At 49.3% G+C, this 22428-nt stretch overlaps 1 protein-coding gene across 1 annotated transcript; it reads right to left on the reverse strand.

Annotated features, from left to right (window-relative positions):
- Positions 1-10933: 10933 nt before the first annotated feature.
- LOC147575450 (P2X purinoceptor 6-like) lies at positions 10934-21534 on the reverse strand. Its single transcript, XM_086682348.1, has 12 exons — positions 21294-21534; positions 20442-20592; positions 19043-19114; positions 15379-15454; positions 15086-15179; positions 14922-15002; positions 14691-14832; positions 14487-14596; positions 13032-13125; positions 12877-12942; positions 12610-12687; positions 10934-12521 (listed from the first exon to the last, which is right to left on the reverse strand). Exons 1-12 carry the CDS (start codon positions 21425-21427, stop codon positions 12438-12440), a joined length of 1182 nt encoding a protein of 393 aa, XP_086538474.1. The 5' UTR covers positions 21428-21534; the 3' UTR covers positions 10934-12437.
- Positions 21535-22428: the final 894 nt, after the last annotated feature.

Genomic DNA, 22428 nt, shown 5'->3' on the forward strand with positions numbered 1-22428 from the left:
CAGATGGTAGCTACACTTGTGGCAAAGTGAACATAGTATAATTTGTAAACTTGTCAAATTGCTGAGTTGTACACTTGAAACTAATGTAACATTGTGTGTCAACTATACTCAAATAAAAAATAAATATATAGATATAAATGGGTAAAGGATCTAAGAAGGAATTTCCCCAAAGAAAATATACAAATGTCCAGTAATCACATGGAAAGATTCTTGTCATCATTCGTCATTATGAAAAGCAAATCAAATCCACAGTGTGATGCTACACTTTGCACCCCCTTAGGATGGCTCTAGTCAAAAAGCCAGGTCATAACAAGTGTTGAAGATATGGAGTGGTTGGAACCCTCATACACTGCTGGTGGGAATGTGAGATGGTGCAGTGGCTTGGGAAAACTGCTGGGTACTTCTTCAAAATGTTGAACACGAAGTTACTATATGATACAACCATTATGCTCCTAGGTATATACTTGAGAAATGAAAACATGTATCCACACAAAACTGGCTCCTGAATTTTCATAGCACCATTACTCCTAATAGCCAAGAACTAGAAGCATTCAAAATGTCCATCAACTGATGACGGACAAATAAAATGTGAAATATCCATACAGTAAAATACTATTTGCCCATAAGAATGAATAAAGAGGTGATAAAACATGGACAAACCTTGAAAACATAATGCTAAGTGAAAGAAGCCATTCACAAAAGACCACATACTATACAAGTTCATTTATATGAAATGTCCAGAATAGACAAATCCATAGAGGCAGAGACAGATTAATGGTTTCCAGGGGATGAAGGGAAAGGGGAATGATTGCAAATGGCTACATGCTCTCGTTTTTTTTTGGGGGGGTTAACGAAAATTTTCTGAAATTAGTTACTGGTGATGATTGCACAATCTGTGGATATACTAAAAACCACTGAGCTGTATACACACTATCAGTGTGGAGCCTGCTTGGGATTCTCTCTCTCTCTCTCTCTCTCTCTCTCTCTCTCTCAAAATAAATAAACTTAAAAAAAATTTAAGATAAATCACCAAACTGTTTCCAATAAAGAACTCCAGGAGCATAAAGGGCTGAGTGCTCAGAGAAAAATGAAGACCAGTAAACAGAGGAACAGAGAAAGAAAGGGAGAAACCACTGTTTTCCCCCAAACTGGTCCATCTGTGCTGCCTGACACAAGTCAAGGTATTACTCTTTTTTTTTTTTTACTTTATTTATTTATTTGTTGGGGGGGGAGGGGCAGAGAAAGAGGGAGAGACAGTAACCCAAGCAGACTCTGTGCTGTCAGCACAAAGTCCAACACGGGGCTCAAACCCACGAACCACAAGATCATGACCTGAGCCGAAGTCAGACGCTTAATTGACTGAGTCACCTAGGTGCCTCCCTCAGCCTTTCTTTTTGCCCTCAGCCCTGGCAATGACAGTCACATCTGTCCCCACCTGCTCCAGCCCTTACTAGGGGTGCATCCTCTCCCCATTTCCTATCACCCTCTCTGCCCCAAATTGACCCTGGTTCCTGGTACCCACTCTTCCCTGGGAAGAGTCTCCAGTCTATTTTTCCAAACACCATTCCCCGGAAGCCCCAGTTAGCTGCCCTACTGTGATGACGAAAACAACGCTATTCTCAGTTGCTGCTTAGGCAGGATAACCCTGTTCACAACCCAGAGTCTGGACAACTGGGTAAGGACTTGAGTTTAGGATACCTGTTGTAAGTTCCAGCTTTAGCTCCTCCTCTTCCTGCACCTTTTAAAATATCCACTAGGGGCGCCTGGGTGACTCAGTCAATTGACTAACGAACTGGGTTTCAGCTCAGGTCATGATCCTGGGATCATGGGATTAGGCCTCAAGTTGGTCGCTGCACCAAGTGTGAAGCCTCTTTAGTATTCTCTCTCTTCTCTCTCTCTCTCTCTCTCTCTCTCTCTCTCTCCCTCTTCTCCTCTCCTCCACTCGTGTACTCTCTCTCTCTAATAAAAAAAATTTAGGGGCACCTGGGTGGTTCAGTCAGACTTCAGCTCAGGTCATAATCTCACGGTTTTTGAGTTCGAGCCCCACACCCGGCTCTCTGTTGTCAGCACAGAGCCTGCTTCAGATCTTCTGTCTCCCTCTCTCTCTGCCCCTCCCCTACATGTGCTCTCTCTCTGTCTCTCTCAAAATAAATGAACTTAAAAAATAAAATAAAATAAAATAAAATAAAATAAAAATAATTTTAAGGGCGCCTGGGTGGCTCAGTGGGTTAAGCATCTGACTTAATTTTGGTTCAGGTCATGATCTTGCAGGATCAAGCCCCATGTTGGGTTCTGCACTGGCAGCATGAAGCCTGCTTGGGATATTGTCTCTCCCTCTCTCTCTGCTCTTCCCCCGCTCACACTCTTCTCTCTCTCTCAAAATACATAAACGTTTAAAAATTAAAAAAAAATATATATCCACTTAGAGGGGCACCTGGCTGTCTCACTCCATAGAGCACTTGACTCTTGATCTCAAGGTTGTGAGTTCGAGCCCCACGTTGGGTGTAGAGATTACTTAAAAACAAAATCTTTAAATAAATAAATAAATAAATAAATAAATAAATAAATAAATAAATAAAATATCCACTTAGAGTTAAGTCCAGGAAAAGTTAGTGACCTCCACTCTAAAGAACAGCTACCCTGCTCTCTATCTCCTGCTGTTTTGTGACCTTGGACAGAGGACTTGCCTTTCCCCACCCCACACCCCCACCCTGCCACCACTCAATGCACCCTCACTTCTGGGATCTGTAAGTAACAATAAATCTTATGACTTTTCCTTTGTGTGGGTATACTGAAACTGCACCTTTGATCAAAACAACTCTTTGTGTCTCACTTCTCCAAAGGGGAATGGGAGCTCAGATATTGAGGGAGCTACGTGTTGACCCCATGTGGGTGGCTTTTGCCCTTATTTATCAGGTCATATCTACATATTATATATAAGGCATCATGCCCAATGTGGGGCTTGAATTCATGACCCCGAAATCAAGTCACATGTTCCACTGACTAAGTCTGCCAGGTGCCCCTCCATAATCAATGCAATACACCACGTTGGGCTTCTCAACTCTCTAATTCTTCTCACCTCCAGACCACACTGTCTCTGAAATCTGCCAGAGCAAAGGAGAAGTGGAGAGCTGAAGAGTTGTTCCCACTGAATGCATGGTGGGAGGTGGGAGGTGGTGCTCAAACCTAGACCATTTGAACTGCTACTGTGAACATTACATCGTACCTCCATTGACCTAGAAGTGGTAGGCAGGGCAAAAAAGAAATCTGCATTTTGCATCTGTGTTTTCGAAATTTTTTACATTATATCTATACATTATTATAATGTAATTAAGTTTATAAGTTACATATACTTTGCATTTATTTATTTATATTCTTGATAGTTAACTCTTTTTTAATCCTGCCTTCTATATGAGAATTCCAGTTCACTCAGGTTGTGCTTAGAAGAACCAAGACAAGGGGTTCTTTTCCTCCATAGGGTAAACTCTGGCTCTCCCATGGACCAGCAGCAGTAATGGGGTAGTGAACTGAGGGCATCAGCCTCCCTTCCAGGAACCTTTCAAATTCTGTGTATCGTTTCACCAAGCCTGTGTGGGTGTGTGGGTGAGCAATTCTTTGGCTTTCTGCAGTGTGGGGTCTCCTTGCCCCCATCCTCCCCCTGATGCCTTATACACCCCCTAAATAGCCAATCCAATCTGTAGCTGTGGCTGGCTTCCTACCCACCAGTTAAAGCCAGACTCCTTAGCCTGGCCACAGTCACGCTGGCCACACCCAGAACCTCCAGTGTCACCCTTTTTGCTACAGCACAGGCTCCTGGCTGAATCTTACAACTCTCAGACCTCCCTGTCTCCACGCCTGCTTTGCCCACCCCCTATTCCTCTTTGCTGCTTGGAAAACTCGCGATACTTTCTTTGAGACCGTGATAAACCTAAGTCTCCTAGAAGGCAAAACCAATCCTGTCCGGTGGTCCACATCACGTCCACTTCTTGCAGAAATCCTGTTATATCTGCCCCGACAAACCCAGGACTTAAAAATTCTTACCAGCCCAGGATACTAACATCAGCACCAGCAAAAGTCTGCTAAAGAAATAGTCCTTACATGTATTTGCTCAAACTTAAGTCTGCCAAACCCTTTTTATCGTCATCAGCCCTTGTCACCTCCAATATCCGTGTACAGGTAAAAACGAAGATGTAGTACAACTACATTTTACAGATGAACATATGGGGCTCGGGTGGTGTAAGCTATGTAGTGTGGCCTCCACTCCTAATCGGGGGCGCCCTGAGGCTGCCCGTCCACAGTCGCTCAGCGGGGGTCAGCCCTGCAGCATCCTATCAATGCTGCAAAAGACGCTCAGCCACTGCATCCCCACCATCAGGTCGCCACTTTCCGTCCAAAGGGATGAAAGTCGCCACTTCCCGCCCAAAGTGGCAACCAATCAAAAGCTATTTCGCCGGTCAAGAAATGGCAACTGAGGTCGGATCGTGGGACCCACCCCCTGAAGCAGTCGGAGCCAATGGTAATCGCGTGGGCAGAGAGCCAATGAGGACGCGGCACGCGGCTTGGCAGGCAGCAGTTGAGCGCGTCTTTAATCTGAGAGGAGGTGATACCACAGTGCGGCCAGAAGGCGACCACCATGGTACGGCGGGCAGCCTGGGGCGGGAGGCCAGGGGGAAGCTTGAGGGACAGACCTAGGTGGCAGTGGGGTGCAGGGGTGCCCCGACTTGGCAGCGCCAGGATGCTGGTACTACCCGGGATCAAGTCCAGAGCTTGTGGGTCTGGGGTTAGCGCCTGCCACCGTTACCCTTCGCTCATACTTCCCTAAGCAACACCAAGTGTTGTGCTCGAATTCTCTCCTACTTGCCCCTGTTACTTTGTGGGCTGACCAGGGCACTTATATAGATAGGCATTATTTACAACGTATTGAAATAAGAATGATAGAAAACGGTATATGCTGAAAAATCTTGCTTCCTCCATTAGATAGGGTTTGGTATGTATGTATTTGAATATATATATGTATGCGTATATATATATATATATATATATATATATATATATATATACACACACACACATACTTTTTTTATATGTATACATACATACATACATACATACATACATACATTTTTTGGTTGGTTTATACTTAGAATTTTCTTAGAGCCAAAGGAATCGAACAGGAATAGATATGTATATATCACCCCTTCTTGCACCAAAAATAGCACACAGTATACACTCTTGCACCACGTTTTTTCATTGTATGAAAAATCCAGTGCCCTCCGAGTCAGCATACAAAGATTTGCTTCGTACTTTACTGCCACATAGTACTCTCATGTGTGGTTGTAGATTTTTCAGCCTGTTCCGTGTCTCTGAATACTTGGATTTTTCCCCAGTCTTCTATACATGAAACTGCAATGAGTAATCTGTGCCTGTGCTGTTTTGACTGGTGTAGGTGTATTTGGGATGCCAGAAGTGGATTACTATGGTTTTGTAGATCTTGTCAGATCCCCTTTTATCAGCAATATGTGAGAATTTCTGTCTTCCCACAGCAGACTAAGCTTCTGCCCTTAATTTGTGCATTTTTATATCCTCAGCTCATAGATCTACTAGGTAGTTGTTGAGTTAACCCATTAATAGTTTACACATCAGTGGAACCCAACCAACACCTCTGTCATTGTATACTTCCAAAACAAGTGGTGCCTAAGAGGAGTCTTATGTGGAGAGCAGCCAGAATAATCCTGTACATATTATATACACACACACATATATACACACATATAACTGTATATATACAAACTATATAATTCACTGTATAATAATTCATACTGACCTCTGTATTCTTCCTCTGTAAAGCCTCTGGTTTTGAGGCCTCTCCTATTGGTCATTGTACAGCATGAAATAAAACTGCTCAAAAAAATTATTTGTAGAGGTGAATTATTCCAAGTGTAAAGGAAAGCTATCTTCTATTGCCAGACAGGTAAAAGGAAGCTTCAGGATTAGAAGATATTTGTGCATTTCATCATTTTTAGGAGCTATTATTAGCAGAGGCTTTGTCTTAAAGAAGAAAAACACCATGATTAATACTTTCAGAAGAGCTATTCTGTCATTGTTGCTTGATACGATAGGGTCTTCTGAAGTTGAAATGCCTAAAATTTGATTTTTAAAGTTTATAGTACTTAGTTGAATCAACTAAGTTAGGAAACTTCTGGGGAGGGGGAGGTGGTGACAAGTTAGTGTAAATATAACCCAAAAGAACTTACATTGAGAAAATGTTGGCCATTTTAGGTACTTTCTCTTTGTTAGAAGAGTTTGTGTCTGAAAATGATTTTAATAGGAATCCTGGTTGGGGGGGGCGCCTGGATAGTTCAGTTGGTTAAGTGTCGACTTCTAGTTTTGGCTTAGGTCATGATCCCCTGATTAGTGAGTTCAAGCCCCAACTCTGTCTCAGCGCTGGCAGCACAGAGCCTGCGTGGGATTCTCTATCCCTCCCTCCCTGTCCCTCCCCCGCTTGTGGTCTCTCAAAATAAACATGTAAATATGTTCATATTTAATATAAGTTAATGTAATTTATAAATTTATACTTTTTATAATTTTTGTATTATATATTTATATTACATATTTATGTTATATATTATATATAATATAATTACTTATATATAATTATATGTTATATACATTTATAAACATGTAAATATGTTTATAAATGTTTGTATTTAATATAAATAATGTTTATATAATATATAAATAAATATAAATATATATTATTTAATAATAAATAAACATTTAAAATTATAATAATAATAAAACAGAATAGGAATCCTAGCAGCAGACATTTTGTTTAAAATCCCTGATGGGGCGCCTGGGTGGCGCAGTCGGTTAAGCGTCCGACTTCAGCCAGGTCACGATCTCGCGGTCCGTGAGTTCGAGCCCCGCGTCAGGCTCTGGGCTGATGGCTCAGAGCCTGGAGCCTGTTTCCTATTCTGTGTCTCCCTCTCTCTCTGCCCCTCCCCCGTTCATGCTCTGTCTCTCTCTGTCCCAAAAATAAATAAACGTTGAAAAAAAAAATTAAAAAAAAAAAATCCCTGAGCCTCATCGCAAAGTTGAGTACCTTCTGGAGAATTTGTCCCTGCCTCTAAAGGTAATTTTTTTCTGGCTCACTATTGCAGTTTGGAATCAGAATTAGAATATCAGCCATGATATTTCACTTATTAAAAACAAGTCTTTCACTTATTAAAAACAAGACCAGAAGCAGAAATTTTAGGCTTCAGACTGTTAGTTCTAAAAGCTAGTTGATTACAGTGCTGAGTTAGGAAGTTAGAAACAACTTGAAGTAGTTTGAGATTTCTGAACTGTAATGTGATCATAATTAGATGATGGAGAAATAATACCCATGCTTGAAATGATCTGGGCTTGCTGTCAGGAGTTCTGGGGGTGGAGGCGGCTGAGGGTCTTGGCCTTGCTGTTCCAGGGGTGTGGCGATGGTGTCAGGAGCAGGGCTTCTCAGGGATGTGGGGTCCACTCTCCCCTCCCACTACCGATCAAACTCTTACTTGAATTATTTGGAATTTATTTAGACTTGTCTTATGGTTGGTGGAGAATATGGTCTGTCTGGTAAATGTTCCCTGTGCATATGAGAAGAATGTATTCTGCTGTGTTGGGTGGAGGGTCCTCTAATGTAATTTAGCTCCATGTAGTTGATATTGTTTGCCGATCTTCCCTACCCTGACTGATTTCCATCTAGTTCAGTCAGTTATGAGAGAATGTTGAAATCTTCTATTGCAGATTGTCTATTTCACCTTTCCCCTCTGTTTGTATTTGTATATTTTGAAGCTCTGTATGGAGAAGCTGTGACTCTAATGATACATAACCATTATGGATTGTTATGTCTTCCTGTTGAATTGGTCGCTTTATCATTATGAGACGACCGTCTTTCCTTAGAAAAATTCTTTGCTTTGAAAGCAACAGTATTGGTCCTGGCTTGTGCTATCGCACCCTGCTCACTACCGTGCTGCATGTCCTTTTCCACCTGGGCTTCCCTGCAGGCCAGGTGCTGTCAACCAGGTATTGCTCAGGCAGCCCCCCCCTTCACCAAGGAGAATGCCAAGAACTTCGAGACTCTGAGGTCTCGCTAATACACCCAGCAGTGGGTTAGAGCCCACTTTGGCACTCCTGGAGAAGTGGGGGATGAGTGGCTAAGTAGGAGACTCCAGGCTTGTCACCTCATCTCTGTGTGCCTGAGAGCCATCCTGCCCTGCCATGTGCCTGTGCACTCCTCCCAGCCCTGCTGCTCAGCCTCATCCAGGGCGTGTTTCCTCTAAACCTGCTTGAAGAAATGCCTGATGGGTGCCCATCCAATCCATCCCAGCTCCCTTCTGGCAGACGAAGGCCAGCCTGTATCGCTAATAAGCCAGTGTCATCAGAAAATAAAGTGAAATGAAAACTGCACTGTTCATGCAGCCATTCTAGCTTGCCTGTGGTTTAGCCTTAGCCTGGTATATTGTTTTCCATCCTTTACTCTTTAACCTATCTCTGGGCTTCTTGTACTTAGCTTATAGTTAGGTCTTATTTTTTTCTCTGACAATATGCCTGTTAATTAGGTATTTTCATTTAATTTGCAACGATGTTTAATGTGATGATTAGTATGGTTGGGTTTTAATCTGCCAGGTTAATGTTTGTTTTCTGTTTATCTCCTGTTTGTTCCCCCTTCCCTCTTTTTTCCTACCTCTTTGGATTTTTATAATTCCATTTTATCTTTTTTTTTTTTTATTAGCTTTGTGGCTATACCACTTCATTTTATCTTTTTGTGGTTGCTTTGGGGATTATAGAGCACATTTCCAGTCTATTGCAGTCTGCTTTCAAGTGATACTATACCATGTCCCAGCAGTATACTTCCATTTGTGCCACTGTTGGTTTTATCTTATTTTATGTCTTTAAGTTTATTTGAGAGAGAGAGAGAGAGAGAGCACGAGAGTACATGGGAGGGGAATAGAGAGAGGGAGAGAGAATCATAAGCAGGCCCCACACTGTGAATGCAGAGCCCGATGTGGGGCTTGAACTCAAACTGTGAGATCATAACCTGAGCCAAAACCAAGAGTTGGACACTCAACCGAATGAACCACCCAGGTGCCCTGGTGGTATTTTAATTTTATGTGAATTATGAGCCCCATAATAAATCATTGTTTTTGCTTTAACATTCAATTGTATATATTTTTTATTTTCATTTAAAAATTTTGTTTGTTTTTGAGAGAGTGCATGTGTATGCACTCAAGCTGGGGAGGGTCAGGGAGAAAGGTGGACAGAGGGTCCAAAGTGTGCTATGTACTGACAGCAGAGAGCCTGATGTGGGGCTCAAACTCACAAACTGAGATCATGACCTGAGCTGAAATCAGATGCTTGACTGACTGAGCCACCAGGCGCCCCTAACATTCAATTATATTTTTAAAATATAATAAAAAGTCTTCTATGTTTGCCCACATATTCAGCAGTTTTGGTGTTCTTCATTCCTTTGTGTAGTTCCAATGTTCCATCTAGTGTTTTCCTTCTGTCTGGTGTAATTCCCTTAATATTTCTTGTAGTAGTGATCTGCTGATTATTAATTCCCTCAGTTTTTGATGTATGAAAAAGTCTTTACTTTGCTTCTTTAAAAAAAGATTTTTTTTAACGTTTTACTTATTTTTGAAAGACAGAGAGTGACAGAGCAGGGGGGATGCAGAGACAGGGACACAACAGAATCTGAGGCAGGCTCCAGGCTCTGAGCTGTCAGCACAGAGCCCTACATGGGGCTTGAACTCACGAACTGTGAGATCATGTCCAGAGCCGAAGTCGGATGCTCAACCAACTGAGCTACCCAGATGCCCCTATTCCAGTACTTTTCTGTCATCCTCCAATCTCTTCCAGCAGTTAATTCCATCCAGTGTATTTTTCACTTCAGGCATTCTTTTTTTTTATCATTAACAGTTCAATTTAGGTGATTTTTATATCATTCCTCATTTTTTCTTCTACCTTCCTGAGCATCTGGATACATAATAGCTATTTTAATGTCCTTGTCTACTAGTTCTGTCATCTGTCATTTATGGATCTGTGGGTCTGTTTGTATCGATTATTTTTTCTTTTCATATGGTCACATACTGTGTGTATGTGCATGCACATGTGTGCGCACACACGCATGTATGTTTATACCTGTAAATTTAGATTGATATTGTGAATTTTAAATTGTTGGGTGCTAAGGTTTTTCTGTTTTTGTTTGTTCTTTTTGGTATTCCCTTAAATATTTTTAGGCTTTTTTTCTGGGGTGCTATTAAATATCTAGAAACAATTTGCTCCTTTTGAGGCTTGTTTTTAAGCTTTAGGTGAGTTCCAAACAGCCTTTAGTATAGGCCTCTTTTAATGTTTATTTTTGAGAGAGAGAGGGCGTGCAAGATCAGGGGAGGGGCAGAGAGAGGGAAACAGAGGATCTGAAGCAGGCTCTGCACTGACAGCACAGAGCCCAACGTGAGGATCGAACTCATGAACCATGAGCTCATGACCTGAACCAAAGTTGGACGCTTAACCGCCTGAGCCACCCAGGCACCCCAGCGTAGGCCTCTTTTGACCCCACCACTGAGGACTCCCTTCAGGGCTATGTGAGTTAGGAGACCTTACCATCATGACAAATGTGAGCTGAGAAGTCCCTCACACTTGAGTAGTGAGTGGTGCCCCACTGTAGACTCAAGTGGGACTCTCTGTTGGCATCCACAGAGCTCATTCCGTGCAGCTCTCTCCTGTCCATGGTTTCTACCTGCCTTGGCCTCCCTGAACACTGAATTATTTCTCCACTCAGGGAGGTCCCTGGCTGGGCTTTGAGTTTCCTCCCCGCCATCCCAATGCAGCCTAGAAGCACCCCAGGAGTATTCTGGGGAAATGCTAAGGCTGCTTACATTGTAAGGACTACACAGGAAACTGCTGGTTTTGGCAGGCTTTACTCTTGACTTTCTGCAGCTATGACAGCTTTCGTTGGGCCCTGAGGACAACCAGGTACATGTGACCCCAACTCCAATGACCACACCTCAGAGCCACGTTCTCTCACCCTGGCTCTTCTGAACCTGCCTCCCCATGGACGTTGCTCTGGGGACTGAGAAGCAGCAGAGACCCTGAGGCTTTGCTGGGGCTCCAGGTGCCTCCCAGATGCTAGTTCAGCCTGAGCGCCAGCCCTGGTCTTCCCCAGCTGGCCTTTGTTGCTCCACCGCCAAACTGCCAGCACACCCCTGGTCACCAGGGACCCATGAGAAAGAAGCCCCTTGCCTCCCTGGGGTGGGTACTCCGAAATCCTTGCCTCTGCCCTGGGAGCAGGAAGGAGTTTGGCTCCTACAGCCCTTGTTCCTCCCCTACTGATATGGGGCTGTGGGGGGTGGGGGATTTCTCCAGCAGGCAGGACTCAGACCCTGAAAGATACCAGGCCAGCCCGCTGGGGGTCTTTGTGTCCTTTGGGACGTGCAGATGCCCTGACAGGTTCTTAGATATAACCTTGGGTAGCAGATGGACAGCTTCCCTAACCCCATGGCTCCAGTGAGCAGGTTCCAGGGCTGGGGGGTTAATGAGGAGGCGTATAGAAGATCCCAAAGGATCCAGTGACCACTAACTCAACCTCTTCACCTTCTCCTCCCCATCCCAACCCTCCACACCCCAAGGGCTACTACCAAGAAGGAGCTGATGCTCATAAGCTGGGCAGGTGTGAGACCAAAGGGTGCCTGTGCCCTTGCCTGGGGTGCCAGGGGGTTGGATTAACTTCCTACACACCCCTCATTCCATGGATGAGGCCCAGAGTTGGGTAGGAGCCCACCTCAGGCAACCCAACATGGGAGCAGCTGACCCCTCTTGTCAGGCTTCTTTCTACCTTGCTTTAGACTCCAGTTGCACAGACCCCAGCGGGGCACAGCTGAGAGGGAGGGGTTCTACCTAAGATGGGGTGTAGGTAGGGGGAGGAGGGCCGGAGTCCGCCATTGCCAGTGGGAGGGTCAGTGCTGACAGCTGGTGAGTAGGCCACCTCTGAAAACACTGGTGATGGAGGCTGGGAGAGAGTTCTTTAGACCTAGACACAGCAGGAGCCCCACTGGACCATTGCCCTGTCATGTGGGTATCCCAGGGGCTCCCCTTCTCTGTGGCTCCTGTTCTGCTGCAGGTCTCTATACGAAACTGGCTTCTCTGGCTCCCCCAGGCAGCATCCTGCTAGAGCTGGAGTCAGGGGAGAGACAGTCTGTCTGGGAGTAGGAGGGTGGAATTCTCCCCTCCCCCATACCTGCTCCTGCTGGGGCTTTGCCCAGGAGGTCCCCAAGGTGGGCCCCCACCCCCACCCCACAACCAGCGGGGAACAGCTGCAGGCCTCAGGAACAGGCCAGTGAGTGGGAGACCGGAGCCTTGGCACGGTCACTCTGGTGTCGGTGTCTGGCTCCCAGACTGGGTCCCCTCTAAGACACCTGGGCAGCCATGCACGGGGGTGCAGAAGCTGGTTCTGTCTGCTCGGGGTTGGTGGTCACCTTCGGAGCCTTTGCCTGCAAATGAGAACATCATATCAGGGCTCTGACCAACATCCTCCAAAGTGTAACAGAACCCAAGGATCTGGACGGGTCCGTGGCTCACCTCCTCATACTTGGTCCTCCAGTAGAAATGGGCTTCTTCGTCCACATACAACAGCAGCAGATCACAGAAGAAGGTGATCTGGGAAAGGCAGGGCAGACCTGTGCCCTGGCCCTCAACTTGCCCTTCTACCACCTCCCCGGCCCTCACCACAAGACAACGTTATGCACGGGAGAGGAGTGGGGGGCGGGGGGTGGGGCTCAGGTATGCACTCGGGCAGGCCTGGGCACGCAGTTGCAACCAAAGGGAGCCCACGTTAGTCAGACTCACCACACCCAGCCAAGCTGCTCCGGTGCCCAGAGTGATGGTCGTGGGGATGAGGCCGAACTTCCCTGCCTGAGACCGACCTGGGCTGAGCCTCTAGAGCTATGACCGTCTCCCCCTCCTACTCCTACCACCCATTGCCTTCACCCAACACCTCCTACCTGCCCAGTGACAAGGATGTCGAAGCGGATCCCATAGAGCTTGAGCAGACTCCGAGCCTCCACACCTGAGGCTTTCCACCAGTGAGTGGCTGTCCTGAGGGTAGGAAAGTCTGGTGGCTTGCTCTGCTGCCACTCCTGGGCTGGGCTGGTCCTCCCAGGCCTCCTTCTTACCCATCCATTGATTCTAAAAACCCCCATCCCCAGCTGTCTCCCCCTGTGCCATTGCTGAGGACCCAGGGAAAAGGCAACCTGGGACCTGCCCCGTAGAAGCTCCCTGCCTGCTGAGGGGACAGAGGGGACAGCAGGATCCCTACATAGACACTATTACTGGGGGAGGGGGCAGGTAGGGAGGCAAGATCTGGGCTGTGTGAGTCCAAAGGGCGAGGGGGAACTCACTACCCCTAGAAACTGGGTGGGAAAGGCTTTCTACAAGGGATACTTTGAGGCTGGTCTTCCAGGGGTCAGGAAGGAGTGTTCTAGACAGAGAAAGTAGGACAGGTAAGAGCACAGAGGTGCAGGAAGCAGAATGTGGGTAGGGAGCCAGCCCCTCATCATTGCAAAGGGCCGGGGAGGTCAAGGAAGCCAGGCCAGGAAAAGCCCAGTGAGCAATGTCAAGGGACATGGTCTCTAGGCCTGGGGGCTGTGTGCGCGTATGTGTGACAATGACCAGGTGACAGGAAGTGACAAGGATTCCCGGCAGGTTGAGGGAGACCTGTTTAGGAGACTCAAAGACATGACAATAAATGCAACACAAGATCCCTGAAAGCATCCTGGATCAGAAAATAAAAAGATAAAGGACTATTATTGGCATGGTTGGAGAAATTCAGAGTAAATATTCGATTTACTCTGCCAATGTTAAATGTATTGAGTGTGACTGTGGTACCGTGGTCACGTGGGTAAGGTCCTCATTCTCAGGACAGTGTTGAGAGGAAGAGTGTCAGATGTCTGCCACTTACTCTAAAATGCTTCCCTTTGAAATCTATCTAACTATATCCAGCTCGTTCTAGAGAGGGAGAGAGAAAGCAAATGTGGCAAAATGATAAAAAATAAAACCCAAACCAAAAAAACCCTAGTGAACCCAGATAGAGGGTATATGGCTTTGCATTTTTATGTAGGTTTTTGACATTGTTGAGATAAGACCTAAGGGAAAAGTAAAAAAGAACCCCCCCCCCGCCGCCAGCCGAGGAGGGAGGTGCTAGAGGCAGGGTGGGGTGGGAGAGGGGCTGGGGGGTTGAGGAGTCCCAGGGAACAGAAGGGGGATGGGATCAGGAGGGAGGCTGGACAGAGCCTGTGCTGGGGGACCAGAGCTTAGGACACCCCTCCTGCCCCTGGGGCCCTCCTCACACACACAATGGAATCTCCAGAGAGCTGGGCCAGGGTGTGGCCAGTCCTGGTTGCCACAGGACAGTGGGGGGACCTGGCTAAGGAACAGCAGGAGGGCAGTAGGGGCCGCACCTGAAGTTGTAGCTCCTCTCCTGCAGCTGGAAGGAATAGTGGGGCCGACAGTCGGAGCCCCCAGCATCCAGGTCACAATCCCAGTGGACTCGGACGCCCACAGCACCTCCCTGCACACAGCACATTGCTCGCTGCTTCACCAGCACGCAGGCCCCGGGACCCTCTCCCCGAGCCTTCCTGGAACTCTTCCCCCCATGGACCCACCAGCAATGCCAGGTCCTCAAAGACCCCTCCAGCTGCAGCCACGAGATCCCCAATGCGGAACACAGGGCAGTAAGGGCTGTAGCGTGAGTCGTAGCGACAGCGCTTGAAATAAGTGGCGTCCCAGGTGTCTAAGGCATTGGACCTGGGGGTGGGGGTGGGGGATGGGACAGACGGTCAGGTAAGACAGGACCCAAGGAGGGTCTGGGGCCAGCAGGACACACCCACACTTACTTGGAGAAGTTGAACTTGCTGAAGGTGACAGTGTTCTTGATGAACAGGGTGAAGTTCTCTGCCTGGACCAGTAGGGGCTTCCTGCTGGTAAAGAAGTGAAGGGCAGACTCCTGGGTTCTGGGGCCTTGTCCTGGAGGTGGGTGGGGGTGGGTGGAGAGACTTACATGGGCACAGTGCCGCTCTCCACGGGGCACCAGCCCTGGATCTCACAGGTCCTGTGGGTCCCGTTGAATTCCACACATTGGCCCGTTTTCATGCCTTGAGAATACAAAACAAACACCAGGCCCTCAAATCTCCACAGGGCCAGGGGATGAGACAGGGCAGGGGGCCACTGACAGAAAGGAGAGATGCAGAGGCACCACCAGGCCTGCCCTCACGAACCACCCAGGGTCCCAGCCCGGGCCCTGGAGCCCCCACCCAGGGGAGCCCATGGAAGACAGGGCCCACAGTTACCAACCGTGGCTGTGTGTCCCCGTCTCCCCTTCCGGACAGTCCTCATCAGCCCAGCAGTTAGCCAGCGGGATGGAAGGGTGCTGAGGTAGGGAAAGCAAAGTGGCCAAGGGCTCGGGGACTGTTTCCCCTCTGTGACCCAGTCTTGCAGTCTGCAGGGACACAGCCCTCCCTGCCTTAGCTGCATAGAGGTCCCTGAGTTCGGGGGCACATGGCAAAGCTGGAGGGTAAAAATAAAAGGAGGTGGTTGGAGGAGGAAGGTGGCAAGCACCGCCACCCCCCACCCCCCGCCAGATAGGGGTGCAGGTGCTGTATTCCAAGGCAGAGCAAGCCTCCTTCCTTCCTGATAGCTCTCTCCTGGCCGGAGGCCCAGATCCTCTGGTCCACCTCAGACAACAGAACAGGGAAGGTGAAGGGACTCTGGGAAGGGCTAGTTCATGCCAGAGTGGAGGGGTGGGGCACGGTGAACAAAGGGCAGGGACCTAGTTGGAGGGGGCTGGGTAGGGAAGTGGCAGGACCACACACACTTGCTGAGGGACCATAGGCTAGTCCCTCCCCTACTTATTCTTGGGCAAAGCGTTCTGGCGATCAGTCAGAAGGGGGGACTAGCAAACTTTCTGGGGGTCCTACACCCCCCAAAGAGGAAGGCACGCTCTCAGACACAGCTCTGCCCCAGGCTGACAGTGAGCACCATTGTCCAGGTTACCTGGCTCAGGAGCAGAAGGAGGAGCGGTGTGCCAGGGTGGCAAGAAGGACTTGGGGACTCCAAGCCAAACGAGACAGTGGGACTGTGTGGGGTTGGGACCGTGATACGTGGGCAGAGGACAGAGTGGGGCCTCCTGTGTCCTGAGTCCGCCCCTCCCCTCCACCCTGGCTGGGCCACCGTCTCCTCCAATCGAACCTCATGATAACCACCACGGGGCCGCTCTCTGCATCATCTGCCTCATTCATTCAGCAGAGACCATCCCTAGTTCTGCCATGCTCCTGTGATCAAGTTTAGCTCTTTCGCAGAGTTCACAGGGCCCCTGAGGTCTTGGGCTACCCCCTTGCCACCTGAATCCAAATCTAGGCTCCAACCCCACTCAGCAGCAGGTGACCCTGGAGGTGCCTCATCTCACATAGCTTGGGCCCTTTGCTCATACAGCTCCCTCTGCCTGGACCGTCTCAAGATCCCACTTGAGCCTTGAGTTCTGTGGGAAACCCTTCCTGAGGCCCTGAGCTGGCAGACATGCCTCCCTGGGTCTGCAGCTGCAGCCTCTGCCCCCATCACGGGACCGGCCACCTTGGCTGGGCTGCCTGTGCAGGAGCTCCTTGAGATAAAAGGGGGTGGAGTCTTGCAAGTCCAGCATCAGGCCTGGCCCCCAAGAGGCTCAGCAGTTGTTTGCTAAAGGCTGTGAGTCTCCAAGGAGCACAGCCAATATGTCGGGAAGGACCGGATGACCAGGACCGCCGAGAAGAGCTGGCGGGATCTCTGGTGAGTCTCCAGAAGCCATGTTGTCAGATCTGATTACTTCCCAGCTCCAGTAGTTTCATAGGAAGACCTAGAAGCTGGGACATGAGGCAAATCACATGGATCCAGAAAACACAGAATGATGGCTTCAGGAAATTTTCAGGACAGCCTACAGCCTGAACATTAATCAGATGTCCTCTGAGCATTTAGAAAATGAAGGACATCGTGTATGTTTGCCGTGTGTAAGCACATCCTTCGTGCACATGCTTCACATCCTTTGTGGACAGAGCCAACCTAGGACATGTGATGCCTCCAGCAACTGTGGTGGCACCAACAATCAGGACACAGGGGACAGGTGACCACACAGTTACTCCCCAGCCCTGCAAGCAATTAAATGTTAGATGTGATTTAAAAATTGTTTGTTTAAGTTTATTTACTTTGAGAGAGCGAGCAATCAGCGGAGGGGCAGAGAGAGGGGGAGAGAGAGAATCACGAGCAGGCTCCTCACTGTCAGCATGGAGCCCAATGCAGGACTCAGACTTACAAACTGTGAGATCATGATGTGGGCCGAAACCAAGAGTCGTCGATGCTTAACCCACTGAGCCACCCAGGTGTCCCGCGTTAGAGGTGATTTTAAAAAGCTGTTACCATGGAAGTAGGCTTCCAAGGCTATGTCCTGAGTCCCAACTGCTCAAATAAAATCCACAGTTGGAGAACCATACACTTAAAAACGGGTAAGATGCGGGGCACCTGGGTGGCTCAGTCAGTTAAGTGTCCGACTCTTGGTTTCAGCTCAGGTCATGGTCTCGAGGTTTGAATTCAAGCCCTACATTGGGCTCTGAGCTGACAGCATGGAGCCTGTTTGGGATTCTCTCTCTCTCTTTCCCTCTCTCTCTGCCCCTCCCCTGCTTGCTCTCTCTCTCTCTCTCTCTCTCTCTCTCTCTCTCTCTCAAAAGTAAACAAAAAAAATTCTTTAATGGGTAAGATGGTAAATTTTATGTTACATGTATTTTATCACACACACACACAAATTTGAGGGAAAAAAAAACCCCATAACTGGAGAGAAGAGCACTGTGCACTGTGACAGACGCTGGATCCATGGGTCACCCTTAGGCAAGGGACAATGGGGAGATTTTAGGTGGAAAACCTGCAATTCTGGATGAGAAATAGACAAGAATAGGATGAGCGACTCTGGTGTGACCACAGTTGTAAAAACTGCCTGGGACACCTGAGTGGCTCAGTCGGTTAAGTGTCTGAGTGGAGCTCAGGTCATGAACTCGCGGTCCGTGAGTTCAAGCCCCGCATCGGGCTCTGTGCTGACAGCTCAGAGCCTGGAGCCTGCTTCAGATTCTGTGTCTCCTTCTCTCTCTGCCCCTCCCCCACTCGCACTCTGTCTTTCTCTCTCTCTCAAAAATAAATAAAACGTTAAAAAAAATTTTTTTTTTTAATGCCCAGAGATCATAAGTGACCCTCAGGTCAGCACAAGCTGGTGTTTTCGTGCTTGCCCACAAAAATGGAAGCTGACTTGGGACACATTAATAGAGTCTGTGCATACAAGAGAGGAAGGGCTCTATTAGAGCTCACCTGAGTCTTATACCCAGTTCTGACAAACTGGAAGGTGCCCAGAGGTGGGACCAGGAAGGGAAGGGGCCTGGATATCTCACAGGCGGCTACAGTGGAAGACTCCAGAAGACTGCTTGGAGGACCAGAGACTGGGCGGCCTTGAACATGTGACTCTACCTTACTGAGATTCTCATCTTAAATGGGATCATAGTAATTCCTTTTTAAAAATTTTTTGTAAACGTTTATTTATTTTTGAGAGAGAGAGAGAGAGACATACACACGCAGAGTGTGAACGGGGGAGAGGCAGAGAGGGAGACACAGGATCTGAAGCAGGCTCCAGGGTCTGAGCTGTCAGCACAGAGCCTGACGTGGGGCTCGAACTCACAAACTGTGAGATCATAACCTGAGCCGAAGTAGGACGCTTACCGGACTGAGCCATCCAGGTGCTCCTGGATCATTAGTGATTCCTACCAGGCAAGGTATTTGTGAAGACTAAATGGAATGATTCACTAAAAGGTTTTCGCTCAGTGCCTGGGATACAGTAGCATATATATACTAAGCCCTCAGTTACCTGGGAAGGCGAGCGGAGGACATGGCTGGTGACCCAGGTCTGGCAGAGGAACTAGGGACCCGCTGGGAAGCTCCTGAGCAACCTTACCTCTGGACATCTGTCCTGAACTTGTTCTGGCGTCACAAGAAAATTGGTCACCAAGAAGAACACATTCTCTCCCTAGAAAGCAAGTGTCAGAGTCAGTCTCTGCTTCCCTCTCCAAAAGAGAGAGGCCAGAAGCTGGCAGCTTGGCTTGTGGGGAAAGGGGTCCTGGCCCCATCAAGTCATCAACTCTGCCCCAGGAGAGCGCCTCCAGTGAGGCAAGTTGAAATAGAGAAGAGAGGCCAGCTGGGTTTCTGGCCTTTTCTAAGCCCACAGCTGCCTCTTTGAGACAAGTGTATCTTCCATGTTTGTATTCATTCCTTCAACCAGAATTTTCCAATTGCCTCCTGCTTCCAGGCACTGAAGATCCAGAGCTGAGTTGGACCAGGAGCCTGCCCAGGCTAGTCGGCAGGCGGGCCCCTCGTTGCACACATGGTCAGGGGCCAGTGGAGCAGGTGGTGAACTCTGCCTGGGCAAACGGTGGCTAAGGACAGGCAGGGTGGCTGGCATCCAAGCGCCGTGTGTGTGAGTTCTGAAAGTTTGGGGCAATGCACACCCAGGAAAGAGAGGAGGCAGCAGGTGTGACAGCGGTCAGGATCTGGAGGGACTCGGTGGCCACCACTATGGAAAGGAAGTCTCCCCGGGGTGGAAACAAGGGTTGTCAAGCTCTGATTGATAACATATAGGACAGCTCAGGCTGGCTGCTGGGTAGAGTGCATCCGGGGACCCACTACCCACTAGAAGGTCACGGCCTCCTACAGGTACGACACAGGCAGCGGTGAAAACTACTAGGAGGTGGGATGGTCAGAGGGAGGGACAGGTCCAGCTTTGGCCCTCATTGGATGAAGAGAGGCCACACTGGGAGAGGGAGATGATTTTTCTATGGACGTGGTGGGTGTGTACCCAGGAGGCAGCTGTGCTAGAGGCAGGTGGTCACTGGGGTTACAGTTTTGGCACTGGCAGGATAAAGGTAGAAACTGAGGCTGTGGGCAATCTGGGTAAAGGGAGGAGCCAGAAATGCCTCGTGGGAGGGCCAGAGGAGGAGTGTCCCAGGTCAGGGAGGGGAGCATTCAGGAAGCTCAAGGCCCTGGTTCCCCAAGCTTCTCCTGCCCCACCCTCAAGCTCAAGCCTTGAGTTCCTAAACTTTCCACTCTTCTAAGTACAGCCTCTGTAAAGGCTGTTCCTCTGGCCTGGCTTCCTGGTCTGTCCCCTTGTCCTCCTAGACACTCCTTACACATCCCAGAAAGCCCTATCCAGGCACCACTCCTCTGTAAGGCTCTTCCCAAGCCCGGCCCTATGACGGTGCCAGCACCCTGCTCTGGCATCACATGCCTCTCTCACACACATTCTCTGCAAGGGTGGTATCAGAGGTGTCACTGCCTAGCAGCAGAACCACGGCACCTACCTGTGGTGGCTTCACGAAGTCTGCCACATCCCACAGTCGGTTACCCAGCTCCTCGATCTGGGTCACAGAAACCCCTTTGAGTTTGGTGATGACGGAAATCTGGGGGTCCAGGTCTCGCTCCTGGTAGCCTTTTTTGGTGAGGAGAGCCCACCTTAGGAAGAATTGATGGGCAGTGTGGCACGTCCCTGGCCCATGGTAAGCAAGTGGGACCCACCCTCTCAGCCTCTCTCCTCATACACCCTGCAGGCTCCCAACCCAGGATTCAGGGCCCCTAGCTCCCCTCCAGCCTCATTTTCCACCCCAAACACCCTGCACAGATCAGAAGCTCCAACCATGATCAGAGAGCCAGTCTTTCATGGCACCCATGGGCTTGGAGATGCCCATCACCTCCTCCTTCACCGGCCAACACCCTCCTCCCGTCCTGGCTAGGCCCAACTCCTCCTTAAAGACTCCCCCGACCCAGCTAAAATTGGTGGTCTCTATCGGGGACCTTAGTGCTGCAGCTCTCCCAAACACCAGGAGCTACTTCCTACCCCACCAGGGGCCTCCTGGGTATGGGCGGGGGCCCATCTTGCTCTGTGTGCAGAGCTCAATATGGGCCTGGCAACAAGGCACAGGAGAGGAGGCAGGTGGACACACAGGAAGGAGTACACAAGCATACAGCTTGCTCTTGTATCCACTGACCTCCAGACAGACAAAGATCCTCCCTTCTGCCTACTTGCTCCCCTGTTCCCACCCGCTCCCCTCTGCTACCACCAGCTCAGCCCCTGAAGAGTCAAACCCTCAACCCTCAGCCCAGGACTAAGAGTCATTATCCCTCCAGCCAGTGTGGCCCAGGAGCCATTCTCTTACCCCACCACGTAGGCCATGACCCCGAGCTGCAGCAACCTCTGCAGGGCGCCCACCCGCCAGTTCCTGGTTATCACATACTTCTCCGTTTTGTAATCCAGAAGCCCCCAGCCCGCCAGGGCCCCCGGGGAGCCCATGCTTCCAGCTCCTGCTGTCTGCTGGGGCACATGAGTCAGCACAGCAGCTGCAGCCACAGCTGAATAGGAGGTAAAGCAGGCGTCCAAGCCGGCGGGCCAGCAGCTATTAAAGGGACACTTCCACTGGGACAGGTTCCAGCCTCCACCCCTCAGCCCTGGGTTTAGTCCCAACCACCAGCTGCCCAGGGCCTGCCACCCTCTCCCTCTGCAGGGGCCCAGGGCCAGGCAGAGAGGAGCAGCCCCTGCAACCTGCCCTCTGGCCTCACTTCCTTGGGGGAGGGAAGGAGGAGGAAATGACAAGTGTCATAGGTACTGTGAGAGGGCAGCATGAGGACTGCAGGAGCCCAGAGGAGGGGTCAAGAAAAACCTCAGGAAAGGGGCGCCTGGGTGGCTTAGCCGGTTAAGCGTCCGGCTTGGGCTCAGGTCATGATCTTGCGGTTTGTGAGTTCAAGCCCCGCGTCGGGCTCTGTGCTGACAGCTCAGAGCCTGGAACCTGCTTCAGATTCTGTGTCTCCCTCCTTCTCTGCCCCTCCCCTGCTCACGCTGTCTCTCTCTGTCTCTCCAAAATAAGTAAACGTCAAAACAATTAATAAAAGAAAAAAAGAAAGGAAGAAAAACTTCAGGAAAAAAGTGATCTCTGAAGTGACGCTTGCAGATTCTGAAGTTCAACAAGGAAACTTGGAGAGGAATGTTCCTGGTGGAGGAAATAGCATATGAGACGCCAGAGCATGAGAGAGAACTGGCAGCCATACGGTGAGAGCGTGACTCTGGCTCCAGAGAGGAGGGTGATGGGGCTTTGCAAGGCTCCCCAGGCTTTCTCGTGCCGTGCGCCCGCAGAGCGCAGGGACTAAGGCACAGACTCTGGAGTCAGCCACGTTCCCCAGTCCGTGGAAGGCGGGGAAGGGGGACCGATGCTGAAACCGCGGAGCACGCTCTCATCCGCTCAGCTTGTCAGCAGGCTAAAGGTCTACCCAGGCCAGCGACGGTTTCTATAGCAACCC

This window comes from Puma concolor, chromosome D3 (genome assembly GCF_028749965.1).
Source record: "Puma concolor isolate L17-30 chromosome D3, mPumCon1.1.hap2, whole genome shotgun sequence".
NCBI lineage: Eukaryota > Metazoa > Chordata > Mammalia > Carnivora > Felidae > Puma > Puma concolor.

Bases quoted from the DNA above. Each gene is read 5' to 3' on its own strand.
- LOC147575450 (XM_086682348.1), bottom strand. From the start codon at position 21,427: ATGGGCTCCCCGGGGGCCCTGGCGGGCTGGGGGCTTCTGGATTACAAA. The intron at 19,115-20,441 runs GTAGGTGCCGTG...CTTGCTTTCTAG, and splicing joins ACTTCGTGAAGCCACCACAG to GGAGAGAATGTGTTCTTCTT. The intron at 12,522-12,609 runs GTGAGCCACGGA...TCTCATTTGCAG, and splicing joins GGAGGACCAAGTATGAGGAG to GCAAAGGCTCCGAAGGTGAC.